The sequence below is a fragment of the Protomyctophum parallelum genome (genome assembly GCF_964188405.1).
Source record: "Protomyctophum parallelum genome assembly, chromosome: 13".
NCBI classification, from domain to species: Eukaryota; Metazoa; Chordata; class Actinopteri; order Myctophiformes; family Myctophidae; genus Protomyctophum; species Protomyctophum parallelum.
Window position 1 is genome coordinate 39,407,474 of NC_139708.1, and position 22,405 is coordinate 39,429,878.

The window sequence follows — 22,405 nt, forward strand, 5'->3', positions numbered from 1 at the left end:
CTGCTCCTCACTGTCCTCAGTCACACCGGTTTGCCTGCATTTAGTTAGTGTGGTTTCCCAGGCTATAGTAATCGTCACACTTAATTTTTTTGAGTGATGCAACCACTCCTATAGACAGTTATGTTTGTCCCTGGCTGTGTCCCTGGGTTCCTGGCTGGGTCTGTCTGAGCATGAAATAGCGTTTGGTTGGTTTTCACAACCAAGTGTCACTGTTGTGCAGCCTAAAGCCCAAACCACTCATTGCAACTCAATGAGTTGCATTGGTGTGGTTGACCTTAAAAAACGTTTTGTCCCGACCCGACCCTTTAGTGTGGTTTGGGCTTTACCCACACACACACAAACAGTGTGTGTGCATCCATTTTGGACGCGGGGCGGCTCGCTGGCGACCGGCGACCCCATCGGGACCCCACACGGAGTTGCACCATTCACTTCACACAGGTGTGATTTTTTTCACTTTTTATAGAGTAAAGGGCAGTCCATACCATCTACGACCATCAAACCTTTCGTCGGAAAGCTCCGGTACAACTACAACATGACGTCACGTTCTGAAACGCATTCCTCCGAATTTTTGTTCTGAAAGCTGCACTCCCATATGATGTGACTCTCCGAACTCTACTTCGGAGAAGAAATTAAAGTCTGATCTTTCCGACGAAAAGTTCGGTGGTCGGAGAGAGTATGGACTGCCCTTAACCCTAAAGTTTTGTACACTATACTTTCCCACAGTTTTGGCGGTACGCACTTGAGCCATAATTATGTCAAATCGACCGGCTTCATCAGGAATGGTGCACTCATATTTTGCTACGAGATATGTTGTATAGTTTACAGGGCTTAACGTTTTCCCTCCCCAGGACGGATTTCCGTCTTGAGGACTTCATATGGGCCATTCATGAGATCAGTGCGGATCTGCAAAAAAATAATAATAAGAGCGTAGTAGGGGGTGTAAATTGTAGGCTACAGCCATGGCCACGGTGTGAACGGCATGAAGTCATCAAAACACAGCATATACTTGCTACTAGTCAAGCCAAACTGACTTAAAAGTAGTACAGATTTAATGTGAAGTTATGGAAGTTTGAAGTTATGGAAGTTTCTCCATACAGTATGAATCATGGCAGCGTCCAAAAGATGAAATCACAGGAATAATGGAAGTCACTAGAGTTCTAAATCAAAAGTTGATTACACCACGCAACAAAATACAGCTGCTGCCTTCCCTGTCAACAAATTAAATCCTGTAATACAGGATTGAATTTGTTGACAGGGAAGGCAGCAGCTGTATTGACAATATAAGTGCTTACGTTTGGTTCTCTTGCATTACATTAGACAGCGGAACACTTGCTATGTATGTCAATCAGAGATTTGAGAGGATTTAGTTGTTCACAAAAGTTACCCATACTGGTGTGCCAACAAAGCAAACACTTTGGGGCTGTCATACCCAACAAAATGTTGCCCCCCTTAGATAGCACTTTATGTAGACTTAGATAGTATTTTAGACAGACTTATAGCTTGCTACGTAGACAGCACTAGAATTGCATTTTATGTAGTCACAATGACACAATTCAAACACCAACCTCCTCAAACCCACAAAGACCAACCTACGCACCATGGGTGACCGGGCTTTCTGCTCGGTCGCCCCCGAACTGTGGAACGCTCTCCCCGCCCACCTGAGAGCCCCACAGTCGGTAGACACTTTTAAGAGAGGACTCAAAACTTTCCTTTTTACCAAAGCATTTTTATAGCCTTGCCCTTAAGTTTTAATGTTACTGTTCTTTTAGATGTTTTTAATGGTATGTTGTTTCTTTTGCTTTTATTCACTCTGTAGCACTTTGAGATTCTTGCGAATATATAGTGCGTTATAAATAAAATCCATTATTATTATTATTATTACATGTATATTGTATAATATATAATATAGTATAGTATGTATAGTTTACATAGATACTCGGCTGTTACGTTCTTAGTTTATACATGAGTCATGATAACTATACTTTTATATGTATGCCATGCTTTAGTTTTTTGCTTAATGTAAGTCGCTCTGGATCAAGAGCGTCTGCTAAATGCCTAAATTGTAAATTGGACACCAGTCTCTCTCTCTCGTCATGGGAACTGGAAGGTTCCCATTTCGATCCCAGGCACCTCCAGGTTTACTGTCCAAAGTGTCCTTGAACAAGACACTGAACCCCAGACAGCATTTCATTCACAGAAAACAGCCCACTTTTAAATTAATTGATTAATCGATTAATGATGTATTGTTAACATCCCTAGTGTGAATGGGTGATTGTAATGCACAATCTTTCTAAAGCGCCTATATAAATGTGCTATATAAATGCACCATTTACCATTTAGGAGAATTAAGTCAAGTCTGCATAATGTTTCCCCTCGCTGTGGAGGAGCCCACATGGGACCTGCTCTATCTAATCTCTGAGCTCACAACAACACTTTTTCTGCCACATCTTTTTCTTAACCAGAGCCGGTACGTGACCTATAGGCGTATAGTAGGCGGTCCGCCTATAGTGCCATTTTGAGGGACGGTCACCAAAAAAGTGTCCGGATCATCCTTACCTGTGTTTTCATTCAAAGTCCCAGCCTCAGTCCCAGCCTCACAGACAGAAGAGGAAAAGCAGCAAAGCTCTGCTGATGGCCTAATTCATCCAAACTCTCACACAGCATGCAGCCGTCTTATATACTCAACCACCTCCAAAAGGAAGTAACAGCCTCTTTACTCACCCATATGTGAGCGTGTGTGCATGCATGTGTGCAGTGTGGGTGTGCGTGCACACAAGCATGCAAACGCATATACTTTTAATTTGCCTGAGATGTCTGGCATCGTATAACTATACTGTACGTAATTGCAATTTAGGCATTTTGATGCTGTCAATCCTGCTCAGTCAGTGTTACAGGAAGTCTCTCTGTGTTGTGCCTCATCAGCCCCTTTGCGGTGTGTGTGTGTGTGTGTGTGTGTGTGTGTGTGTGTGTGTGTGTGTGTGTGTGTGTGTGTGTGTGTGTGTGTGTGTGTGTGTGTGTGTGTGTGCGCGTGTGCGCGTGTGTGTGTGTGTAAGTACATACCTTTCTTCACTAGAACTACATAATTACAATTTACATTATTGGCAATTAGTCTATGTTTTGTACAGCGCTGTAGTATGGCCAAATATAGGGCTACATTTACAAAAAACACAAACAATAGAATATGGACATAACAAGGTTTCTGCCGGACAGCAATTATATTCAATTGAATTAATTCATTAATTCATTAATTCATTAATTCATTAATTCATTAATTCATTAATTCATTAATTCATTAATTCATTAATTCATTAATTCGTTCGTTCGTTCGTTCGTTCGTTCGTTCGTTCATTGATTCATTCATTCATGTATGTTACATGTATTTATTTGTTTAGGATTTTGAAAGCATTTGTAGAATTGGCCTCAGGCCTAAATGGGTTAAAAGCTTTCCAGAGAGCATATTTGTCAAAAATATGTTTTTTGACTTTTAATCAATACGATTAAATACGACACTTCTAAATAAACTATACACGTCTGCATGTTTTATAGTGTGTCTGTACATGTTGCGCACGTGCACGCAAATGCACGTGCATGAGTGCACAGACGTGTCTAATGGGTCGTCCTCCCACTTTTAAAAGTAGCACTTCAACACTGGCTATACCACTGTAAGAATCCCCATCACCTTCTGCTATGAGGCACAAGGCAACATGCTGACCTGTCAATCCTGCTCAGTCAGTGTTCAGTGTCTGTGTTTACATTCCACACACAGAAGCTAATTTCCAGTAAAAGGTAGTTAAGTAAATAAAGTAAACATCGCTGCCAAGTATGACAGTGATAGTCACGTAATTGAAACGCTTCACACGTGTGTGTGTGTGTGTGTGTGTGTGTGTGTGTGTGTGTGTGTGTGTGTGTGTGTGTGTGTGTGTGTGTGTGTGTGTGTGTGTGTGTGAGAGAGAGAGAGAGGGGGGGGGGGGGGTGGTGTTGGCTACATCCACTTGTATATAGGCTACACCAGGGGTCCTCAACTAGAAATGATGAAGGTCCACAAATATTCTTTTGAATAAGACAGAGGTCCGGTCCCATGCGCGGCGTCCATCGGAGAGCGGGGCTCTATGCCCGTTTAGTATGGTCAAGCCAAGCTTATACAAATCAGATCCCCTTCCACCCAACTAATAATGGGGTGCAGAGTGCAGGCCCGGAGTGGAACTCCAAATCCGGGAGTTATACGCCCTGGCAGGCCACACTGTGCGCGCGTAGCGCGCGCCAGAATTTTGGGGGCCCTTGGGGGACATTTTGGGGGCCTTTGCAGCAATTTCACATGAGAAATGTACCATCTGATGTTATTTATATTATTAACTAAAAAAAAAAAGGTTTTTTTTTTTTTTTTTTTTTTTTTTGGGTGGTCCGCAAAGAGGTGGTCCGCGGTCCGGTCGCGGACCGCGGTCCGCCAGTTGAATACCCCTGGGCTACACCCACACAAATCTTGCTGTTATAGAACAAAGATTATGATTATTAAGACATATGTCTTGGCAAAACTGCTATTTTTGGCGACTATATTTCCTCCCAAGGACCAGACACTGAAATACATAAATAAAACACTGGTCAATTTCATATGGGGAACCACTAGGGAAGTTACAAAGAGAAACGTATTATATAAGAGTAGAAATAATGGAGGCCTTGGGGCTGTGGACTTTATAGGACTGAAACTGAAAATCTCGTTTTGTAAAAATGTAGCAGCTGGCTTTAAAAGGAGGGCTATGTGGATAGGGGAGGCACTGAGCTGGACCAAAAAGAAGGGCCTGGCAAGAAGCTCTTTTCCTTATTTTAAAGTTTGATTTGGTGTCTATTTCTGCTCATCTAAATATTGACTGGACTGCTATGTCAAGTAAATGCATTTATGCTAAAATATGTGATGACCTGTACGGTGGCATTTTCCCCTACAAAAACCTTGATGATAATCAGAAGCGGGTATGTATAAAAAAATTGAGTTGTAAAAACATCTCTGAAAAAAAGAGGGATGTGATGTGGCTAGTCTCTGTGAGGAGACTAGCAGTAAGGGCGGTAATGCCACTTATAATGCATGTATGTATGGAGTTTTTATTGAAATAATGTCGGCCATGGAGAATGAATTTTATTGGTCTATTATTTGCACTGTTATTAACAAATTATGGAACACCAGAAGTGCCATGGTGATTCACCAGGAGGTCATCTCCGGAGAGGTGGTATTTAAGCAAATACAAACTGAACTGAAAAGACAGAGAACCCTTGACTAAAAAAAAAAAAGAAACTGGCACCATGGCACCTATTGACCTTGTAAAAAAAAAAAAAGCTTTGAAATGCCTTGATATATGTTTGTATTGTAACTTATGTGTATTTATGTAACTTTGCATAAATTGTAATTTTCAATAAAGTATAATATAAAAAAGTGAGAGCAGGAGTGGACCTGGTGAGACGTAGGAGGGGCCCGGACAGGAGTCAACCCACAGAGCCTAGCCCTAGTCCTTCCATGCGCCAGAATGGTACCTCCCAGCCCTGGCAGAGTAGTTCAGGAGGAACGGATTGTGTGGCCCGGGCGGTTTTTCCCTAATGGGACTTATCGAGGGTAGCTACTGGGACGTAAGTTGGGACTTGATCACCCCGGCTGGATCACCTGAGTGAGGGGTATGATGTTGGGAGACTCGAAACCCAGATGACCTTGGGATTCATCACTGAGGATACGTCCCAGGTGCATCCATTTATGTGTGTATTTTGTTATAGTGAATGTTAAGCATTTAAATGTAGTAGTACCGTTACAAATGTAATATTAATAATACAAATAAAGAGAAAAACAGTAACCTGTCCATCTCTACATTAATTTGTGAGATATACTCACATGGTATCAAATGCATAGAAATAGTCATCAAGGATGAGAACATAACATCTGTCTAACAGTATAATATCTGTACAATCAATGAACCTATGAGTAACGATACACTATAGAGTGCTGTGTCTACATAGTACATTACACATGCTATCGAAATGACATAGTTTAGTCTTTGCATACGCCTGTAAGGTCGTCGACACATACATATTAATATGTATTATAATATGATATAGATAGAATATATATGTATATATATATATATATATAGAGAGAGAGAGAGAGAGAGAGAGAGAGAGAGAGAGAGAGAGAGAGAGAGTGTGTGTGTGTGTGTGTGTGTGTGTGTGTGTGTGTGTGTGTGTGTGTGTGTGTGTGTGTGTGTGTGTGTGTGTGTGTGTGTGTGTGTGTGTGTGTGTGTGTGTGTGTGTGTGTGCGTGTGTGTGTGTGAGAGCGAGAGGTGGGGGCGGGGTTAGTAACCTCCTCCCTTACCTCCTCCGGACACACATAAAAGAGCAAGTCTCAGAGCTTTCAAATCACTCAGTTTTCTAACTCCAACTACAGCTCAACTCAAAAATGTCAGGCCGAGGAAAAGGAGGAATTTTCTGTCTTTAATTATTTACTACTTTACTACTTCTATTTACTACTTTACTACTTACTATTTACTACTTTACTACTGAAAATGTCAGGTTAAGGCAAGGTAGGAAAATGTTTGGTCGCGCTGCTCGCGCAAAAAGCGAGCCCTAGCTATGCCCTAGCTATGGCGTCTTTTGCCTCCCAGTTCGTTAATAACTGGGCAAGGCTTAAGTTCACTGGTGAGGCGGAGCTCCCGACAAGGGAGTTTGTCGGCAAAGAACTTTTGTTCAAATCGAACTTAGTCTGTGCCAAGGACATCTATTCATTTATTGCTTTGCCAAACCGACGGGAGTTTGAGCTATGTTTCTACCAGGAGTCGACACTCCGTCGCTTCCTGGAGCAGTATGAGACTGACAAACTGCGGGATGCATGGAAAGGCTGGTCCATTGAATCCTCAGTCAATATAGGGACAGTGAACGTTGTGGTGAAGTTCTGGACCGGCCGGGTCTCAGACCATGATGTGGATCTGTACCTAAAACGGTACTGTTACATCAAAGAGCAGCCATACAAGCCAGTCGACGAGTTCGGGATCTGGTATGGTGTACGGAAGTACAAGGTTGAACTCAAACGTGACGAAAAAAATCAACGTTTGTCACTGCCAAGCTCTATTTCCCTGGGCCCATACAACGGGCGGATTTATTACCCTGGGCAGCAGACGCGGTGTTTTGTGTGCAACAGCACGGAGCACCAGGTCCGAGAATGCACGCAGGTGAAGTGCTGGAGATGTGGGATTTTGGGCCACAAAGCCAAAGAATGTTCCAATGACGCTGAATGCAGTCTGTGTGGAGAGAGGGGGCACTCTTTCTTCCAGTGCCCTCAGTCCTACAGCAACAAGGCACGAGCAGAGAGGAAAGAGCGAGCCGAGGAGCAGCAGAACCGAGTCATCGGTCTACTGAGGCGCACCAGACCGCCGCCACCGGCTGACGCCAGCACCCCACTGTCGGCTGACAGTGGGCAGAGCCGCACCGAGCCTGCACTACTGGTGATCCCGGGAGACGAGGTACCGGGGGAGGAGGCAGGTCCGGTCTGTGCGGAGGAGGAGATAACGGCGATCCAGCGGCAGGTGACTGGTGAGATGGCAGCGTGTGCATTCCAACAACAAGCTGAGCCTATGAGAGGAAGAGGAAGAGGACGTGGGAACGGCAGTTTCGCCGCAGCCAACATGAGAGCGGTGGCAGAAAGAGCCAGAGAGGCTACTGCTCCCTGTCTTCCAGAGATCGCAGCAGCGGAGGAGACGGAGGAGGCTGTCAGACAACTAGAGAGGGCTGTCAACGAGCTGCTTCCGGCCTGGTCTGATTCCTCAGGCGTGGGGGATGAGGGGGGGACCGGTGAGCAACAGCAGGAGGAGCGAGGCGATGAGTCCGAGTATGACTCGGCAAGCGACGAGCTGAGTAGTGGCAACTCAAGAAGCAGCGAGATGGCGTTTAGTGGAGGGGAGCTCACCCTCGCTGCTACAGAGGAAGAAACACCGAGAGCTTCACAACAAGTGAGTGCCAAACAGAAGCGACTCACGTCGCCTCTGGCGAATGAACTTGACAAAAGATACAAAAGGAAATGAATGCCTTTACTTAACTTAATATTATAATGTCTACACTCTCTATCGTCACTTGTAACGTGAGAGGTATCAAGTCGATGGAAAATAGAAGGATGAAAATGGGCATATTACACAACACTACATATGATATTATATGCGCACAAGAGCTGCGGCTAACTGCTCAGGAGGACATTGCAGACGTGACGTTAAAGTGGGAAAAGGGCACTTCAATTATATCTATTGGCACAGATAAGGCTGATGGTATAGGCATATTTTTTAAGAGTAAAGCTGAAATTATAAGAGCAAGAGAAATTATTCCAGGGAGAATCTTATTAGTAGATTGTTTTTATCAAAACTTAAAAATGAGAATTATAAATGTGTATACTCCTCCGGATGCAGCAACGAAAGTACGAATGTTTAAGAAATTATATGAGTTATTAACAGTTGGTTTTTTTACCATACTATGTGGAGATTTTAATGCATACACCGATGATAACGACAGGATTTCGGCTCAACACTTGAATGCCCGGGCTCGCAATAGGGAAGGTATTGCTCTTAAAGCAATGAGCGAATCTTGTGGAGTGAGTGACGTTTTTAGGATGTTGCATCCAACTGAGGTCGGCTATACTCGCTTTGACACTAATGTCAAGACGAGGATAGACCGTATATATGTAAATGATGATATTATCCCTATATACTATAAGACACGTGTCTTGGTCAATTCAGATCACTTAGCAGTAGTAGTTCTCTTGAGGTTTGGCAAGACAGAAAAGAAGGGGTTTTGGAAATTAAATGTGAACTGTTTAAATAATAATGATGTGCTTACAGAGTTAAAAAAAGAAGTGGTTATTGCCAAAAGCTTAAATGTCTTGACTAACTCATATGTTGATTTATGGGAAATCACTAAAGATAGACTAAGATACTACTTTAAATACAAATGTAAAAGATTGAATCAAGAGCTAAACGAAATATACAGTATATTAATGGCTGATTATATAAATCTAAAAACTAAGGCAAATAGAACGGATGAGGATAATGATAAACTAACTGAAATGGAATCTGAATTGGCCAAATTAAATGATGTCTCCCAGGGCCTCCGCCTACAGGCAGGCATGGGTGACACAAATGCGTCCAGCAATGCACTTTGGCTTATTAATATGCATAAAAAGAAACTCCAAAGTAAACATGTCAGTGCGATTCTAAATGAAAATGGTGATATGGTAGAAGATGAGAAGATGAAAAGAGAAACTGTTAGGAAGCTTTGTGAAAAAATGTACCAAAAAACTACGATTGATGAATATAAATTGCATGCTTTCCTTGATTCCGTTGATTTGAGGGAGGTTGGCCGTAACTCTACGGGTGGGGAAATCACCAATCAGGAGGTGAGGGACGCAATTGTCCAGTTGAGTAAGGGTAAATCCCCAGGCCCCGATGGCCTGCCTAATGAGTTATATCTCTCCTGCACAAACGAATTAGTACATATGCTAACCTCTGTATATAATGATGGGATCAAGGAAGGCAAAATGCATTCATCCTTCTACCATGGTGTTATATCGCTTATATATAAAAAAGGGTCTTCATATAACTTAGATAATTGGAGACATGTTACGTTAATGAATGTTGACTATAAAATACTTGCAAAAATAATAGTTAATCGATTAAATACAGACTTGGAAAAACTTGTTGAAAAAGAACAGACATGTGCTATTAAGGGAAGGTTGATGTGGGATAACTTAGGTATTTTAAGGGATATAACAAGTGGGTATACAAATGAGGGTTTCTTTATTATAAGCTTAGATCAAAAAAAGGCTTTTGATTTTATATCCAGAGAGTATTTGTGGGAGGTCTTAAAGGTATACGGTTTTCATCATGATTTTATTAATTTGATCAAATTGTTGTACGCCAAGTCCACAGTGCAAGTTAATGTAAATGGTGTTCTAACAGAGACATTTGAAATTAAGAGGGGTGTAAAACAAGGGTGCCCCCTGTCCGCTGCACTTTATATTTTAGCTATTAATCCGTTATTAAACAAGATCAAGAATGATAAAAGACTCACAGGTATAAAAACTAGTGGTGGAGAGAGGGTCGTTGTTTTGGCCTATGCTGACGATATCACCATCATAATTAAAAACAAGAATGAATTAGACTTTGTACATGAGCACTTGGCACTTTACGAAGAGATCTCGGGTTCCAGGTTAAACCATGATAAAACTGAAGGTGTCTGGTTCGGGAGGGGTGAGGCAAAGCCAAATCTAAATATAAAGGACACGGAAACAATGACAGTCCTCGGGGTAAAGTTTAGTAATAATGGCAGTTATGAACAGAACTGGGATAATAAAAATAAAGAAATAAAGGAGGACTTAGAAAAATGGGAAAACAAATCTTGCTGTTATAGAACAAAGATTATAATTATTAAGACATATGTCTTGGCAAGACTGCTATTTTTGGCGACTATTTTCCCTCCCAAGGACCAGACACTGAAATACATAAATAAAACACTAGTCAATTTCTTATGGGGAACCACTAGGGAAGTTACAAAGAGAAACTTATTATATAAGAGTAGAAATAATGGAGGCCTTGGGGCTGTGGACTTAGGACTTAAACTGAAAATTTCTTTTTGTAAAAATGTAGCAGCTGGCTTTAAAAGGAGGGCTATGTGGATAGGGGAGGCTCTGAGCTGGACCAAAAAGAAGGGTCGGGCAAGAAGCTCCTTTCCGTATTTTAAAGTCATGTATGGTGATTTGATGTCAAACTCTGCACATTTAAATATTGACTGGACTGCTATGACTAGTAAATGTATATATGGTAAGATATGTGATGACTTATATGGTGGCATTTTTCCCTACAAATATCTGGATGAAAATCAAAAGCGGGTGTGTATTAAAAATTCTAGTAGTAAAAATATCTCTGAAAAGAACAGAGACGTCATGTGGCTGGTCTCCGTGAGAAGACTAGCTGTACGAGCAGTTGTAAAATGGAGCTGCTTCGTTAGAACCATTAAATGCCCAATTTTAAATTGTGGTGCAGACGAGACAGTTGAACACCTGCTAGTGGACTGCCAAAGGTCTAGCTTTGTATGGGGGAAAATGCCACAAATTGGTTTTAAACTTAAGATCAACTATAATGCTGCCATGTATGGGGTGTTCGAGGAAAGAATGTCTGCTGTGGAACAAGATTTTTACTGGTATGTAATTTGCACTGTTGTAAACAAACTGTGGAAAACCAGGTGTGCCATGGTAATTCACCAGGAGACCATCTCGGGAGAGGTGGTCTTCAAACAAATCCAAACTGAACTAAAAAGACAAAGAACTCTTGACACACGAAAAAAGAAACTGACACCATGGCACCTACTAACATTGTAAAAAAGAAAGAAAAAAAAAAAAAAAAAAAAACTTTTGTATTGAAATGCATTGATTTATATATTTTTATATTTTTGTAACTTATGTGTATTTGTAATTTTGCATAAACTGTAAACCCTGAATAATTTTCAATAAAGTATATATAAAAAGCGAAAAGGAGGAAAAGGTCTTGGAAAAGGAGGCGCCAAGCGTCATCGCAAAGTGCTTCGTGATAACATCCAGGGAATCACCAAGCCCGCTATCCGCCGTCTGGCTCGCCGTGGCGGCGTGAAGCGTATCTCCGGTCTGATCTACGAGGAGACCCGCGGTGTCCTCAAGGTGTTCCTGGAGAACGTGATCCGTGACGCCGTCACTTACACCGAGCACGCCAAGAGAAAGACCGTGACCGCCATGGATGTTGTCTATGCTCTGAAGAGACAGGGACGCACTCTGTACGGATTCGGAGGTTAATGATGCTGACTTGATCTACCAACAACCCAAAGGCTCTTTTAAGAGCCGCCCACAACTTCTTTAAAGAGTTTATTCAGACTTATCTTTTAAATACATGGCATGCAGCAACTATTTATTAAATTATTTGTCTAGTTTGTCTAACTATATAATAGTATATGGTCCATAGCTCTAATGCGTTTCATTTAGAGCTATGTTACTCTCAACTGATGACCCCACTTGGGCCCCTGGCCTCCACTCTCACTAGCTAGCTACACACTTTACCTCCACCTCTCTGTCTAGCCACCAAAAGTACAGGTAAAAAATCTCTATATCTCTCTCTCTCTGTTTAATAGTACAGGTAAAAAATCTCCCTCTGTTTAAAAGCACTGCTGACATGTCTTTGTTGCGGGGCTTTGGTGGTGACCGTTCTTCGCGGTTTGGGGCGAGTTGGTCATTGATTATAGGTTCAAGTTGAGCAAGCAGCCCCTGTAAAGGACCGCTGTCCCTTTCCATTTTACAAATAACCACTTCTCCCCATTTTAAGTACAATCTCAAACACTGCTTTTAACAATGTTGATACGCAAATACCGGTAAATAGTAGTAAAACTATTGTTAAGCTTGTACCATACTTTTGTATCCTGTCCAATCGGGTCTATTTATTTAGATTGGAAAACATTTAGGAAGAAATAAATCACACCTGTGTGAACTGAGAGTTCACTTATCATACATAACATGGGCTATTTAGGCAGTTTTTGTACAGGGAAATCAGAGCAGAACAAGCAGCCTACAGAGATAAGATTGGTTAACATGTTATCAACGCCAATCGCAGCCAGTAGGCTCCAGACTACATGCAGTAGGTCCGATCGGCCTGATAAGATCGGCATAATAAGTAACCTACTGGGAATTATCTGTTGATGTTCAGAGCCAACTCAGTTCAACTTCCCACATATCAAGATATGAAGTGCTTAATAATACACACAGACCTCTGACTGAGTGTAATAGTTGGAGCCACAAACTGTTTTGAATAAACAGACTAGGAATGGGAAGAGCACACACACACACACACACACACACACGCACACGCTCACACTCATGCACGTACGCACACACTCACACAAGCCTGTGTGAGCCTGCCACTGCCAGCTCTCTATTTTGGCTTTATAACTTAAGCACAGAAGAGCAGAATTATTATCAATTAATAACAATTAATTAACTCATTATGATATATTATATCATAATGAGTTTTATTTTAATATTGCCACTGTCTTAATGAACATCTAGATAGATCAGGGGGAAATGTGGAAAAACATAATAGCCTAATACCCAAAATATCTGTACATTCTTAATTTACTCTAAATGTATATTAACCCCTCGTTCATGTTGCACGAGTGGGGAAAACAGTATGCAGGAACAAAGACAGGACACGACCCTCTTTGTGGCAGGATCAGATCAGCCAATCATATAGTGGGAGTCGCACACTTCATTTGCATAGGCGTGCTATAAATACTGGTGCAACGCCGACCACAGATCACTTCTTCTCTTCTTTCCACTGAGACAGAAACATGCCTGAAGTAGCAAAGCCAGCGCCCAAGAAGGGCTCCAAGAAGGGAGCCGTCACCAAGACCGCCACGAAGGGCGGCAAGAAGCGCAGAAAGGGCAGGAAGGAGAGCTACGCCATCTACATATACAAGGTCCTGAAGCAGGTTCACCCCGACACCGGTGTCTCTTCCAAGGCCATGGGCATCATGAACTCCTTCGTCAATGACATCTTTGAGCGCATCGCCGGTGAAGCCTCCAAACTGGCTAACTACAACAAGCGCCGCACCATCTCATCCAGGGAGATTCAGACCGCCGTCCGCCTGCTGCTCCCCGGTGAGCTGGCCAAGCACGCCGTGTCTGAAGGCACCAAGGCTGTGACCAAGTACACCAGCTCCAAGTAAACTGTTCTGTCTGCTCTAAACACAACGGTCCTTTTAAGGACCACCCATATTGTCCAAGAAAGGGTTTATCCAAATACTATAAGCAAATGGCCATTTCAGAGCCTGTAGGTTAAACGCAAATGGCCTTTACAGACTGTCTGCTAATCCAGTTAGTCGGACTAACTTAGTCCAGGTCAGTCACCTGACGCTGATCTGAATAACACTAGATATGTAACTTGACAAATGGAGCAAAGTTATCATTGCATAATGTATAGACTTAATTTAAATGTCTATCATGCGGCAATGTGGGCATCATAACGGCTGCTAGCATGATCTAAAAAAAATGTTATTATTCAAATGGACAGCTCAGCAATATACTGGTAGGTTAATTTCAATATTACTTATTTACATAATATATAACAATAGTAGGGTAACTAGGACGTTAAATTGGAAATGACTCATATGGAAACAGTGGGTGGCTCTTAAAGCATTACACGAACAGCATTTGGAGCATTGACATGATACTTTTAGGACCTCATGTAGAATAGAGCGGGAAGGAAACAAAGGTAAAATAATGCATTAACTACCACGAAGCAGTGTGTTCATTTAACTAATTTTCCATTCCAACTGAAGAAATTAAGCATTAACCCGCTGTTATGATTGCAGACATGTGGATAGACTGGATAAAAGTGCGCATTCAGAATATTGGAAATGACTCTCATATAGAAACGGTGGGTGGCTCTTAAAAGAGCCTTTGTGGGGGTTTGTTCAGTCGAGTTAAGTAATTTATTTCTTGGCGGCTTTCTCGGTCTTCTTGGGCAGCAGAACAGCCTGGATGTTGGGCAGCACACCGCCCTGAGCGATGGTCACTCCACCCAGCAGTTTGTTGAGCTCCTCGTCGTTGCGGACGGCCAGCTGGAGGTGACGGGGGATGATACGACTCTTCTTGTTGTCGCGAGCAGCGTTTCCAGCCAACTCCAGGATCTCAGCGGTCAGATACTCGAGGACAGCCGCCAGATAGACCGGGGCGCCGGCACCGACTCTCTGGGCATAGTTGCCTTTACGCAGCAGCCTGTGAACACGACCCACGGGGAACTGGAGCCCGGCACGGGATGAGCGGGTCTTCGCCTTCTGCCTGACCTTTCCTCCGGTTTTCCCTCGACCACTCATTTTGTAGATTTAATTGTAGAGTAACAGCTCGAAGAAATGTGATGAAACACAGCCGTGCGAGATCTTTTATATGTTCAGCTTAGTAAAGTATAGTGTGGGGTTGTGCGCCCCACCAATCATAGAGACGGATGAGAGCGCGGGCTGAGTGTGTATGAGTTTCCCACCAATCACTGCTAGTGGTGTGATCGGTTCTTCCCATTCTAAACTCTGACTCCTCCCAAAGAGGGAGTTCCTGACCACACATCTTCAACAACACAGAAAACTGTGCCTCTCAGAGCTAAAAGTTAAGTTACAAGTCAGTACAACTGCTTTACATACCACACCTAAATCAGATTAAGATGCTTCAGCTGACTGACTGCCTAATCTGACTATCCTATTCTTGTAAGTAAGCATAATTGTATATTGTATTGTAATGTACATAATAATACATAATATTGCATACATTGTATGCAATAATAAGTGCAATACACATTTTAGATCATCATAGGACAAGACCTGTGATGTCATGCCATACTTTTTATTTGTGTTTATTTCTATTCATTTGGTCATTAAAGGACCACTTCACCACTTTCAACGTATCTTCATATAATAGGTCCTCACTAATAATCATGATGATGATCTGTGTCTCATAGGAGGGCTGTGGGCAGTTCAGAAACCGTCCTCCAGTGACATCATTGATGGAGAATACAAGCTAATAAAAACTGCAGGCTTTCTAATAATCTGCCTAATGATGATGTCACTGGAAGACGGGTTCTAAACTGCCCACAGCCCTCCTATGAGAAGCCCTCCTATGATACACAGACTGAGAAGAATAAAATTGTGCCATTTTATCATGATTATTAGTGAGGACCTATTATATGAAGATACGTTGAAAAGTGATGAAGTGGTCCTTTGGGGGTCCACAGAATGAGAGGCCTGCTCTGCTGAAAACATCTTGAAAAAAAAGTTATGGAATTTTTTTGTATACCACACCATAGAAAACCAATAGGCCTATAAGGGCCGATTCATACTCCTATTTTACCGCTGTTTCGGCACTGTAGTGAAATGATTTCGGTTCGTCAGAAATTTTCAGTAGCACCGAAGAGACTTTAGGACGGTACCCGCCGCCCCCTTTCCCTAACCTCAAATGACGTCAAATTGTAGGCTCTACAGAGCCGAACCGACTTTTATTCGGCTCTAAAATAGGAGTATGAATCGGCCCTAAGGCACACCATTTCCCAAATTTCATCATGTGACAATTGTGACATGTCAAACTAGGGGGTTTTCATGATTCCGAATCCATTCCAAGCATTAGTTTTGCAAGGAAAACGGACATAGCCATCATCACAAACGTGATGAGGTCAGCACATTTGGTGGATATGGCCTAATTTAGCCCAAGGAGTGTTCTTTTTTTTCTTTTTTTTTTTGCAGCTTACGCCTTTTATTGATTTTTTGAAGGGACAGACAGTAGGCTGACAGGAAACGGGAGGGAGATGGGGGGATGACATGCAGTAAAGGCCGTGTCGGGCTCGGGAGTCGAACCCGCGGCACACTGCGACTGGATTACCAGTCAGGTGCCCAGACCGTTACGCCACGGCCTGGGCCCCAAGGAGTGTTTTTGTGCAAAATTAATGCTTGGTATGTATGCAGAATCATGAAAACCCCCTATAGTTTCATATGTCACATGCTACTTAAAGAATGATGAAATTTTGACTTATATAGGATGTTAATGGTATGGTCACATATTACTCAATTTCCCCCAGGAGTTGAATTTCAAACTTTTAGTACATGTTATTAGACACCTTTTAGAACACATTGGTGAAGACATTTCTTGGTAACGATTTATTTCCCAGATTGGTCAAATAAATGCCCTTACTAAAATCTGTTATTTGAACAGAAATTATATTCTGCATACTGAATACACTAAACAAACCCCTGAATTTACTATGAGCTTTGTGTATATAAACTATAACTATGATACAACCATTTCTATCTAAGCTGTAATCTCTCGCAGGTTATGTAGGGATACTGCATGAATTATTTGAGCATTCACTTGGCAGCTACGGAACCTATATTGTTTACAGTCTAAGTACGGAACACAGCTAGACTTCACAGTCCATGTCTACTTCACAGTAAAAGATGTCCATGTCTACTTTCAGAGTTAAACTAACATCACAGTGTGTGTGTGGACATCCTGTCTAATTTATGCAGTTATGGTGCCTTATACTAATAAAGCAGGGTACCCCAATAGGCGGCCCGCGGGCCATTTGCGGCCCACAGAGCGCCCCCTTGTGGCCCATGAAAGAATTAAAAAAGAAAAAGAAAAAAGGGTCCCAGATATAAATGGCATTAAATGGGGGTCAGTAGCCTATGCATGTCAAACTGGGCATCCTTTTCAAATGGGGTCTTGCCCTGAAAATGAATTTTCAGGGCAAGACCTCGACCTCGCGCGTGCAGACTCGGCCCCCAGCCTGGTACGCTAGTCAAAATATGGCCCTTGAGGAAAATTAATTGGGGAACCCTGTAATAAAGGATCTTGAATTATAGCCTACTAGTTTATTTATCAGATTCACAAATGACATGTGATGTCACTACTCTACCACTAGAGGTCACCAACCTGCTTATAGAAACCCTTGACTTGCACGTCGTTAATGCATTCATATGACTAGTTTGTATAATGGAGAAAAGTATTTAATATGATCTCATTCCCAAATGTTGCATTTTATTCATCCACCTAAATAGTAGTGGACCTGGCTAAGATGTCCTTAATGTAGGAGATAATATCTCACAGGTGTAGGCTAATATGAATATTAATATATCAACAGGTGTAGGCTACTATGAATATTATAATATATCAACAGGTGTAGGCTAATATGAATATTAATATATCAACAGGTGTAGGCTACTATGAATATTATAATATATCAACAGGTGCAGGCTAATATGAATATTATAGTTTTAACATGCAGTATCTACTTAGTATGCAGCCAGAGAGCAATGTTGTTAGACTGGCTTTGCACACATACCGGTACTTTCAAATAAAATATTAAAACACAAATTAAATTAAATTAAAAGTGCACTGTCTTGTTTCTCTGACAGTGTGACAGATGAAACCAAATGGACCCTTAGGCCAAATTCCAATAACCAAAATATCGGGCCACTCCCTCACTCACTCCAGCACGGTGGGGTTACGGTGACATTGGTGACCTGGTGAAATGTGTGCCCATCATGTAGACAATCACATGATGTCAGCGTCCGAATGTAAATTATTGCAGTTTGTTTATTAGCCGAGTTTAACCGAGTGGTATTTACTTTAGACCATGAATTTAAAGACCTCCATGTAAGTTGTGTGAAGTCCACAACGTGGTCACATATTTCGGCAGGTCATCAAATTCACCATAACACCGCCATGCTGGAGTGAGCGAGTGGCAGACATAGTGCAGATGGGCGGGGCTTACAGGTTTGTGACAGGGTGCTGCCACACTATCAAAAGAGCCGCGCACATTTTTGGCTGCGCACAGCTTCAAAAACCGGGTTTTTAGACACTCTGGTGGATGGAAAAGAAGCTCCACTTCCGCGGACTACTTGTGCGACGGCCAGATTCCCGGAAGCGCTCTCCTCCGCATCAATCGTCCGCGGAGGTGCAGCTTAATTCCCATCCACTGTGACTATTGGACAGAGTGCAGATGGGCGGGGCTTACAGGTCTGTGACTATTGGACAGAGTGCAGATGGGCGGGGCTTACAGGTCTGTGACTATTCGACAGAGTGCAGATGGGCGGGGCTTACAGGTCTGTGACTATTGGACAGAGTGCAAATGGGCGGGGCTTACAGGTCTGTGACTATTGGACAGAGTGCAGATATGCGGGGCTTAGCAGGTCTGTGACTCTGACAGGGTACTGCCACACTATCAAAAGAGCTGCGCACATCCTCGGCTGTCCGCAGCTTCTTTTTCCGTTTTTTCCCCCCGGAAACGCTCTTCTCCGCGGCAGGAGGTGGAGCTTCTTTTCTAAAAACTCTGAAAAGAAGCTGCGGACAACTTATTCTGTCCGCAGCGCAAAACCGTTTTCCGCTTAGGTCTGGAAACGGGGACAGAGTGCAGATGGGAGTCCCGCCCCTTTTTGTGTCCTTTGCCAAAGTCAGCATCGATGCTGACTTTGGCAAATAAATTACCCACAGTTCATAGCGTTACCAGGGGAATGAGGGGGATCCTCCGAACGTCAATCATTTAAGTATGCAAATTAGTTATGTATCGCGATTAGAACGTCAACAAACACAATAGTGCTTTCTCACTGTTCTCAAAGGGAGACGGAATGGAAGGATAGGCTATATATTTAATAACAATTATAATAATAATAATAATAAGGGAAACGTGATTTGCTCATTAGTCATTTCTCATCATGATAATGAGAAACGACTAATGAGCAAAGTAAAATAATATGGAAATGAAATTTATAATGAATATTATTATATGTGAATATATACAACCGCTATCACACAGGAAAGTGTATTTATAAAACGAATAATAAAACTATCTGCTTAAATACTAAAATAAACATGTATAAATAGGCCAAGCATGTAGGTAGGCACTGGACAGTTTTCATAAAGTGATGCAAAGTGTCAGGGGTCTTCCGCAAAGGGGGTTTCCGAGGGCCAGCAGCAGGGGCAGCAGGTGATGGAGGGGTCTTCCGCAAAGGGGGTTTCCGAGGGCCAGCAGCAGGGGCAGCAGGTGATGAAGGGTGCCACACCCACTCATCCACTGCCCTGGGTCCTGTGTCTCACCTCACCTGCTCCCTAATGAACCTAGTCTATATTATATATATATATATATATATATATATATATATATATATATATATATATATAGCCCTTGATGCTCTCATGTGATTGTTGGTTTATCAGTTTGCTCTGCTTTGTGTATTCATTATTCTTGCCTTGTAAGATGTACCTGATTTCTACTTTTGTCAAGTAATGACTTTACGTTTATTCCTTGTTTATTTCCATTTTCCATTTACGATTTACGATTTACCATGCTGATGGTGGTATTATAACCCTCTTTTAATTAAAACCTTATCGTAGGAAAAACAAAACTTTACAGATCTTAACAATAGACATGGTGAAATATGTCCGATTGTTGGTGAAGACATGCAGGGATCAGCTACCCCTTGCAGGGCCCCCAGGGCCGTGCAGAGTGTGTTAGAGGTGAAGACATGCAGGGCCCCAGGGACCCCCAGGGCCGTGCAGAGATTGAAGACATGCAAGGATCAGCTACCCCATGCAGGGCCCCAGGGACCCCCAGGGCCATGCAGAGAGTGTTAGAGGTGAAGACATGCAGGGCCCCAGGGACCCCCAGGGCCATGCAGAGAGTGTTAGAGGTGAAGACATGCAGGGCCCCCAGGGCCATGCAGAGAGTGTTAGAGGTGAAGACATGCAGGGCCCCCAGGGCCATGCAGAGAGTGTTAGAGGTGAAGACATGCAGGACCCCAGGGGCCCCCAGGGCCATGCAGAGAGTGTTAGAGGTGAAGACATGCAGGGCCCCAGGGACCCCCAGGGCCATGCAGAGAGTGTTAGAGGTGAAGACATGCAGGGCCCCCAGGGCCATGCAGAGAGTGTTAGAGGTGAAGACATGCAGGGCCCCAGGGACCCGACAGGGCCGTGCAGAGATTGAAGACATGCAAGGATCAGCTACCCCATGCAGGGCCCCAGGGACCAGAGAGTGTTAGAGGGGCCATGCAGAGAGTGTTATAGGGGCCATGCAGAGAATGTTAGAGGGGCAGGGGCCAAAGTCCCGTTAAGAGGGCACTTTTGGACAAAAAAATGGCAAATAGCAGATCTACAAGCTCGGGAAATAAAAAATCTAAATAATTATTACCCGCTAATAAAGATGCTATAAATGACCGTATATAACATTAAATTTGACCATGATTTTGTTTTTCCTCGCCCCTGAAATACCAGATGTTTTTTTTTGTTCTCTGAAACTATTTGACGCTGTCGTGTATATTAAAATACAATACAGGAGAGAAAAATGTGCACGGCAGACAGACGAGATTCGATGTTCCACGATGTTGTTTTATTCAGAGTACCCACAGCACAGCAGCAAAGCATACCATCGGCTCACACAGGAGCGACCTGGCCACAGCAGTGACCAGCCCAATTGACCAACTTTACATTGAAATCGAACTGCTTTAAACAGAGTCAGATACACATTGAGCCAGACTGGCATTTGGCCACTCCTCTGGAAGGTAGATCACTGTAGCTTTGATCCATTGTTCATCTTCTAGCATGGTAAAATCTTTAGGTGTGACCCAGGATCTGAACTTAAACAAAAGGCATGTAAACAGGCCAACGACACCTTGACTTTAAATAACAAAGACAGGCCTCGGAGACTAAGGCCCTCATTTATCAACCGTGCGTACACGCCGAAATTACCGACATTTTCGGCATTTAACATTTCCGGCAAAGCTTGAAATTGAACTTGAGTAGGACAAATAGTCACGTCTGGTCGGGACCTGCCGTACGCTATTTTCTGTCTTACACAAGCGGAGCAGCCTTGCCTGAACTGCTGAGATCGGCTGTCACAGGCATCTAAACATATATGTATTCACTCCTAAAATGTTTATATATAAAATGTATGTATAATGTATATGGGCTACATGTAAAAAATAAATAAATAAAAATGTTAAGGAATACATGTGTCATATGAAATTAGTAGGAGATAAAATTGCGCAATTAAAAACAATGTTGCAAGAGATGCTTAAGCCATTTAAACAGTGTTTTGCATGAGTGCATACATGCGAGGATTTGGGCTGTCTGTGCTGAAATATTTCCAACGTTGCTCAGCTGCGGAGAGTCCCAACGTGCAGGTATAGCCTACTGTAGCCTAATCTACAGCATGAAGGCCGATGTCTTTCTTACGGTATGTGCAATATAATAAACCCGACGCGTCGCTCGAATGCCAAATGTACCGTGCCAGGCTCCCAGCGCAAGTGGGAACTGCATCGGAGATATAGGTATATTACCCAGCCAGCCCACGCTGCCCACCACACCAGCCACATGAGGCTATATACTGTTTTGGCTGCACATTCATATAATGACAGTTGACAGCCCGGCCACTGCAGTACGACTAACGACTGCGAGGCAATCTAAATAGACTGTCGAATGTCGGAACGTGCATGGTCAGTTGGTCGGTCGGACCACTGTGATAGAGAGAGACAGACAGACAGACAGACAGGACAGGAGGAGCACCTGCAAAACAGCAGCGTGTGTGTGTGCCTATTTGTTATTGTCTCCACCAGGCCGAAGGCATGTGGGGAGAGTATGTTTTGCACTCCGTCCGTCCGTGTGTCCGTCCGTGTGTCCTTGAACAGCTAATCTCGGCCACCGTTAACCCGGTCGATGCCATATTTTGCACACACACTCCCTGGATGCCAACCATGAACCTCTGCCCCAAACTTTCCAGAACGGCCTGTTATAGCGCCACCAGGAGGCCGCTTTGTGCAAAACAAGTTTTTCGATGCCATATTTTGC

The 22,405-nt window shown here is 43.0% G+C and overlaps 3 protein-coding genes and 1 pseudogene across 4 annotated transcripts in view; 2 read left to right on the forward strand and 2 right to left on the reverse strand.

Moving 5' to 3' along the window:
• Positions 1-1,971, reverse strand: part of LOC310868650 (P2Y purinoceptor 13-like) — a 4,520-nt pseudogene extending 2,549 nt beyond the window's left edge. The window contains exons 1-2 of the transcript in view: positions 1,963-1,971; positions 1,598-1,658 (exon numbers count right to left, since the gene is read on the reverse strand). The product of the transcript in view is annotated as a P2Y purinoceptor 13-like (transcript). The remainder of the gene's footprint in view (positions 1-1,597; positions 1,659-1,962) is intronic.
• Positions 1-22,405, forward strand: part of LOC310869948 (hydroxyacylglutathione hydrolase, mitochondrial-like) — a 477,037-nt gene that overhangs the window by 230,744 nt on the left and 223,888 nt on the right. The window lies entirely within an intron of this gene.
• LOC310869979 (histone H2B 1/2-like) lies at positions 13,375-13,752 on the forward strand (the record flags this gene model as incomplete). The annotated part of the gene is made up of 1 exon (XM_083780975.1): positions 13,375-13,752. One exon carries the CDS (start codon positions 13,375-13,377, stop codon positions 13,750-13,752), a length of 378 nt encoding a protein of 125 aa, XP_083637101.1.
• LOC310869972 (histone H2A-like) lies at positions 14,518-14,901 on the reverse strand (the record flags this gene model as incomplete). The annotated part of the gene is made up of 1 exon (XM_083780968.1): positions 14,518-14,901. The coding sequence occupies one exon, from the start codon at positions 14,899-14,901 to the stop codon at positions 14,518-14,520; it is 384 nt and encodes a 127-aa protein (XP_083637094.1).